Source organism: Engraulis encrasicolus, chromosome 4, assembly GCF_034702125.1.
Source record: "Engraulis encrasicolus isolate BLACKSEA-1 chromosome 4, IST_EnEncr_1.0, whole genome shotgun sequence".
NCBI classification, from domain to species: Eukaryota; Metazoa; Chordata; class Actinopteri; order Clupeiformes; family Engraulidae; genus Engraulis; species Engraulis encrasicolus.
The window spans coordinates 28,837,896-28,845,395 of NC_085860.1; the positions used below are offsets into that span (position 1 = coordinate 28,837,896).

General features: G+C 44.3%; 1 protein-coding gene across 1 annotated transcript in view; it reads right to left on the reverse strand.

The window, feature by feature from the left end:
• LOC134448043 (multiple epidermal growth factor-like domains protein 11) overlaps positions 1-7,500 on the reverse strand; it is a 190,133-nt gene that overhangs the window by 80,469 nt on the left and 102,164 nt on the right. The window contains exon 11 of the mRNA XM_063197802.1: positions 7,340-7,442. Coding sequence (XP_063053872.1) covers positions 7,340-7,442 — 103 coding nt within the window. The remainder of the gene's footprint in view (positions 1-7,339; positions 7,443-7,500) is intronic.

Here is a 7,500-nt window from a genome sequence, read left to right on the forward strand (position 1 = left end):
GGTGTCCCACACTTCCCTCTTCAATATACCCGAAGATTTCCATGCCACGTTTTGGTGTTAACTCACCAGTTTAATTCTAACTCAACAGAAATTAAACCCCATTCATTTTCAATGGGGATTCATTTCTGGTTATTTAGAATTAAACTGGTGAGTTAGCGCCAAAACGTGGCATGGAAATCTACAGGGTATATTGAAGAGTGAAGTGTGGGGTACCAGGTCAACAAACAAGAACAGCTGACAGCAAAGCATCAAGGATATCTGGGCTTCCATAACTGCCATGCACTGTTTTTCCATTGACTTCAATGTTAAACGCATCATGGCCATTATGAAGACAGAGAATGTCCTAACCAAGTATTGACCATTGCATGTTATGTAGAAAGTACCAAATTTCAACTGATATAATGTGACCCGAATTTTGATGAAAAAAATGTGATTTTATAACAATATTCTAATAATGCGAATTCCCCAATTCATGGGTTTTTTGAGCTGGAAGGCCAACGTATATAAAAAGAAAAAAAATAATGATTGGAATAGTTAAAAAACTGGGCCATGAATCTACAATCCATGACAGTTTAACATTATTGATGGAATTATGGAAATAAATCAACTTTTTCATGGTATTCTAATAAAAAGGCCTGGAGCTGTATATGCACTCTAAGGGCGCGATCACACAGAGCGGATGTGTTCTATTGTTTGTCAATGACAATGAGCGGATTACGCGTCTAATATCAGCGCAAGGCGGGTTGCGGGTTGCGGATTCTCCGCCTCTCCACGCCGGGCGGATCGAGTTGAAATAAGTTCAACTCAAGGTGGAAAAAACGTGGTGGATTCCGATATGAGACAGTTATCAACATTCATATCAGATTCACTATCCAACGTTTGGAGAGCAAGAAAACAGCTCGTCTTCTATTAATTTTACATAGATGAATGGACAAAGCATTTTGTGTATGTTTTCACAACATTTAATGACACAACACCATCGATTAGGCTACGTTGCGAGTGACAGTTGCCTAGTCACCGCATTCGAATGGGCAGTGGATCTGCGCTCAGTGTGGTCACTTCTGATTAATCAGCTGGACACGCATAGCAGATTGTAGGCAGAAATCCGTGGTCTGTGTGATCACGCCCTAAGTATGCACTTTATGCATCTCTATGATGGCACTATGATGGCATGGTCTGTATGTTTTTTGGTTTTTTTGGCGTCATACGTTGTGTGTTATGCGGAAGTTACTGTATGTACTGTATGTCCAAGACAAATTTCCCTTGGCTTGGGACGAATAAGATAAGCTTGAATGTTGAATTCATGTTCATGGCTGTGTCAGTCTGTCTGTCTTTGCTTGTAGACAAGACTGCAACTTATAGAGCAGTACAAAAGAGAGAGGCCCATCGATGCGTTGCTTCTAGTCAGGCCAGGAGCAATACAAATATCGTTTCTGAGCTCTAGAAATCAGGAACTCCTTCCACCTTGAAGGGAAGCAAACAAGCAGTAGCAAACTAAGGCAGGCGGGTCATCCATGCCGTTTGGGAAATGTTTATTGGTATGCTCTTGGTCAGACCAATTCTCGAGGAGATTTGAAAGTCGATGATAATCAGGCTAGCATTTGTCTGCACAGTATTTGCGTCACTGTCTGGCGGTAGCTCCTGCATGTACAGTGAGTGTGAAATCACAAATAAAAGAAAGGCACTGCGGTACCACTTTGTAAGTGCAACCACCGCCACCATTCATTTGTACTGCACTATATACACAAGGGCAGCAGTGTGTGTGTTGGCCACGTTCATCTCTTTGCAAAAGTGCTGATTGGTTAGAGCAAGTCTGACCAAGTGGAAAATACTACTTCCTGGCTGCAACAACTGCAACCGTTTCGATTAGACATTAAATAGACACTTCAGCAATCATTGCAAAAAAAAAAAAAAATGTACTTCAACCGCATAAGTACTTCAGTTAATGCCAAGGAGCCGAACAAATCAAAACGAGAAAGATTTCTTTTTTTACTTCAGCGAGGCTGGTGGAAGCTTAACTATTCTAAACAAAGCAGACAAACAGAAAGGAAGAAATAAACAACAACAACAGAAAACAAATCACACTTATAAGAGATGCATTCCACTTACACAAGTAGAGGGGGGGAATCTTTTTAACAAACAAACACCTCACCAACCCCATGCTGTCATGGCCGTGGGAATGTAGGATGCAATTAAAAGTAGATTACAGACCATTATTAAACATGTTTGCAGCCGAGAAGGGAATCTAATTAGACCTCATATCCAAAACAGCTCGTTTGCCTGTTTGGGTTTTTGTGTGGTGTGGAAATGGTAAATGTAATTAGCGGGCATTTAGAGCTGAACAGTAAATGATGTTGGCAGCCACTGAGGGGAGCAGTATTGCGTGTGTGTGTGTGTGTGTGTGTGTGCGTGCGTGCGTGTGTGTGTGTGTGTGTGTGTGTGCGTGAGTGTGTGTGTGTGTGTGTGTGTGTGTGTGTGTGTGTGTGTGTGTGTGTGTGTGTGTGTGTGTGTGTGTGTGTGTGTGTGTGTGTGTGTGTGTGTGTGTGTGTGTGTGTGTGTGTGTGTGTGTGTGTGTGTGTGTGAGCATGCGCATGTGTGTGTGTGTGCGTGTATTTGTGTGTGTGTGCGTTCACGCGTGCGTGTATGCGTGCATGCGTGCATGTGTGCCATAGTGGGAAGTAATGAAAAAGACACACACTAAGGGAATGTGAGGAGATGGAGATGGAGATGGAGATAGAGGAGGGTGAGAGGGGGAGAGATGACTGTGAATTTGATGTCTGACAAAAGCGGAGAGGAAGGGAGGAGAAACAAATGAAAGAAATAAACACAAAGAGGAATATCCCAGTTCAACCACCCCGAGCACTACGCAGGGAGGCCATGGGAGAGGGAGCTCAGACTGACGAAAGACGGGAGAAATAAATGAAGAGAAACAAACAAATAGAAATAAATAAAGAAATAAATATACTTTCTCGCCTTTCCTTTTCACCCTGCCACAAATGCGCTCTCTCTTTCTCACACACACGCACGCACACACAGTCACGCACGCACAAACACACAAAGACACGCATGCACTTGCATGCACGCACGCACGCACGCACGCACGCACGCACGCACGCAAGCACACACACACACACACACACACACACACACACACACACACACACACACACACACACACACACACACACACACACACACACACACACACACACACACACACACCATTTTGAAACGTACATAAGACAGAAAGAACAACAGATCGACAGAAAACAACTACAACAACAAAAGAAACAGTGTGAAAAGTGGCAAGAAAAAAAAAGAAAAGAAAAGAAAAGAAAGAAACAATGAGAGCAAGGCCCCCCTCAGGGTTTCTGGTGTTTGATGAGATTGTGAGAGATGGCTGACGGCCGGGTCATGCTCGCTGTTGTTGATGAGTGGCAGCGCAACGCTGAGTGACAGAAACGCAGTTCTCTACACACCCCCGTGGAGGGCAGCGGAGAGGAATTCAGAAGGGCCTCTCTTCACCCTGTTTGCAAGTTGATGAGCCACTCAAACGACTTTGGAAACACTATTTGAAGCTTGCTGGAAAAAAACTACTTAGCGTTAGCCTACGTAGCGGTGATAGGCTCACATCAAGCTGAGGTAAGGTCTACGAATTCGTCATAGGCAGGGGCGTGGGCTAAAATGTTGCCGTTTGGTCTGCAACTGTTATATTACATTACATTACACACTAAAGCTGACTCTTTTATCCAAAGCGACTTTTACAAGGTATTTAGGTGACATTTCCTGGAGTAATGTAGGGTAAGGTGCCTCAAGTACACTTCAGCCATGGATAAAAGTGTAGGGAGAGGTAAGGGTGGGATTCAAGTTTACAACCCTCTCTTAAGACCACCTCCCTAACCACTAGGCCACGGCTGCCCACAGATCTGTAACAGGATAGTACTACAAACAATCAGCACAATGAATAGGATGGCATGTAGCATACACATTACATTGATTTGTCTGCCAGTCTTGGCATTGATTCAAAAGGACTAAGGGTCAACGCTAGACGCCCCCAACAGTGAAATACATTGGCTACCATTAAGGGTGTCTAGATTTCTTCATTCATCCCTGAACTGTAAAATTGCAAGAGTCTTCTTATAGCACAGATATTCACAAATTAAGGATTGTAGAATGCAATGACCACAAATAATGTTTAATCCCTTTACACTTTTTCAGCATGTCATTGTGCTCCCAGCTCTACATGCAAAAAATATTGTATACTGCATGAACCTGCACAATGCACAAACTTGCATACAACGGTAAGACCAAATTTATACCAACTTCATCAAGAACGATATAAATAATAAACATAAAAAAAGGGATTTTGTAAGTGTATGAATGAAGTTTTTTTATTAGGAGTAGTTTTTCGGTGTGTGTGTGTGTGTGTGTGTGTGTGTGTGTGTGTGTGTGTGTGTGTGTGTGTGTGTGTGTGTGTGTGTGTGTGTGTGTGTGTGTGTGTGTGTGTGTGTGTGTGTGTGTGTACATGTGCGTGCGCACTCGTGTGGATGTGTGTGCTTGTGTGCATACACACAAAGTGAAATTCTAGTCTTTGAATCGTGACACTGCAGTTAATGACCTCTACTCCCGTCCCTTGGCTCTAACTAGACAAGAACAAAAACACTCTCCCTCTTCACGCGCCCTCTCTCCCCCACACTGCCATCGGCCTTGTCTCTCTCTCTGTGTAACCATGAGAGCCCTGTCTTTCTTCCACGCTTGTTTTGGGTGGATGGATAGATAGATAGAGGCCATGGCCTAAACATTTGTGTTTTGTATCTTTCAGCCACATCATTGCATCAGTGCGAGCCCAAGTTCAAGATCGTGGGAGTTAACACATGTTATTTTGCAGACAGACAAAACCAGATTTTTTTTTCGCTTGTGCATACGTGTCAACATATTTGGTGAATAAAAAATCAATTCTTAAATCTGAACATCCCAAATGGGAGAGGGTGCATTCAGGCCGACAGAGAACTGCCCCAGTGCCCGTTCCCGTTCCCACACTTAATCTCGAACCGACTGGCGTTTTCACAGCACAAGTCTGCATGTTCGGGAACGGTCTGGGAATGCGGACTTCAACAGGCTCATCAAGTTAAGAAAGGGTCACATGTGGAAAAGTTCAGAGCCCGGTATGAACACGGGTGGTTTGTAGTTAACCACTTTAGTTCCAAACGTAAATGGTGCAGGCACGGGCACTGGCACCATTCTGGTTGGCCTGAAAACAGTTAGAGAGAGAGAGAGAGAGTAAGGGGGATTCAAATCTCAGCTCAAAGCAGCCATTTGTTATTAGACATTCGTACCATGGATGGTTGTTCCACCAGCAACACAAACACTACACTAATTAGCATGCGTACGCTCCAATTAAACATGGTTAATTAGCCTAATTGGGGCACCTCTCCCAGTCAAATTTAAGAAGGGGGAGATGCAGAACAAACTTTTAACACCACCCATCACCTTGCCCTCCTGGTATTTGGCGTTTGTTATTTAATCAGTGAGGGAGCATGCAGTGTACTCTGTGGTGGGGGTGTGATTTTCATTGATGGTACTCATTACTTTAACTTGATCCGAAGCCAAATAGACACCTTGAGCAATAATATCCATCTACAACGCCAATTGAAAACCAAGTCTTTTATTCTGAGAGAGGGTGTAATGGAGCATTCTGTGACGGGGCTTTCATGTGGCTCATGGAGAAGTCGAGAACTCACTTCAAACTGTAGTCTAGCAAACTAGACGAATAGCGACCAAAATATTTTTGTCTGGCAAGTTGGTCTAAAGTTTGGAGTGGGGAGTCAGCACTCTTCAAATTCTCATAGAGAATCTGATGAAGACAATAGTCAAAAGAAAAAAGGATTTTAAGTGTTCAGACTCCTCACTCTGAACTTTCAATAAGCCTTTGTCCTGCACGTTTTCCAGGGATGGGTGCAATTTTAACCCTCAACTGGCAAGTTGGTCTAGCCACCAACGAAGCTCACCAATGTTTAGTCTAGTTTTGCCAGGCTGTTCGAACAGTCACACAGTTTTTTTCTTTAACCCATTGATGCCTAAAGTACCTGCCAAAAAGGCTGCTGAATGCCTAAGCCCTTTTTAAGAAAACCTCAGTCTATAAAAACCTAAATATCTCAGCCTATGAAGCACATAAAAACATGCAATGAGTTGCATTTAAACGGCCTCATCTTGCATTAGAATGTGTTAACTCATCTCTAACTTGCCAAGATTTCAAATAAAATTGTCTCAAATCTCATGAGTGTGAATGGTGCGTCATGCAGCTCCAGGTGCCAGGGCCAATGTTGCGCAACGCAATATCCAGCATCAATGGTTTAATCTCTTTTTTGACTAAAATGGCCCTGATAGAGATACAGCACAGAACAGGTCCGTTCGGGAAGCAGAACAGAAGTAAACTAAATAGGAAAAAAAAAACGGAATTAGATGTTTTATCGCCATCAATTCAAAGCCCCTGGTAATAAATTGCTGATTAATTCCTGGTGCTTTGCAGCTGAGCCAACACCTCTGCTCACATCACTTTCAACAGCAGCCTCTGTCTAGTAAATAAACAACCCCTGATGTGATGTGAAGACATAAACAAATAAATAATCAGAGTAAATAAACAAGCCCATGTCTGCGAGGCAGTGCGCAGTCTTGTCAGAAAGTCAGGAAGACTGAGTGAGTTGGAACGTAAGGAGCTGTGTCATGGATGCCTATACAACCCTGCTCTGTCTCTCTCTCTCTCTCTCTCTCTCTCTCTCTCTCTCTCTCTCTCTGTGCATGTACATCTGTTCTTCACCCACCTTCTATCAGTGTCTGTCTGCACGGTGCATGTACTGCAAGTGTGACTGTGTGTCTGTGTTTAAAAAAAAAACGGTGTGTATTTGTGTGTGAGAGGGAGAGAGAAAGCAAAATAGATAAAGGGAGAGCGCCTCTCTTTCTGTCTTTCTCCACTCCCGATCAGTGTCAGTGTCAGTGTCAGAGTCAGTGTGTGTGTGTGTGTGTGTGTGTGTGTGTGTGTGTGTGTGTGTGTGTGTGTGTGTGTGTGTGTGTGTGTGTGTGTGTGTGTGTGCAGTGTCAGAGTGTGTCCGCCTGTGTGTGTGTGCGTATGTGTGTGTACGCACATGCGTGTGTGTGTGTGTGTGTGTGTGTGTGTGTGTGTGTGTGTGTGTGTGTGTGTGTGTGTGTGTGTGTGTGTGTGTGTGTGTGTGTGTGTGTGTGTCTCCTCTCCACCTCGTTGTGTCAGTGCCCCCTGCAGGCCCCCTGAGGGCCCGGTCGTTAGCCGCTTCGTTAGTGTCAGGTGTGTCAGCTGTTCGCTCACCTGTCCAGCCGGCCAGACAGCGGCACTGCCCGCTCACCGCATCGCAGCCGTCCGCGTGGTTACAGTCGCAGCGCTCGCGACACTCCAGCCCGTACGTGCCCATCTGTCAGGACAGGAGAAGCATGACACACTGTCACACACATACTACATGTCACATGCCA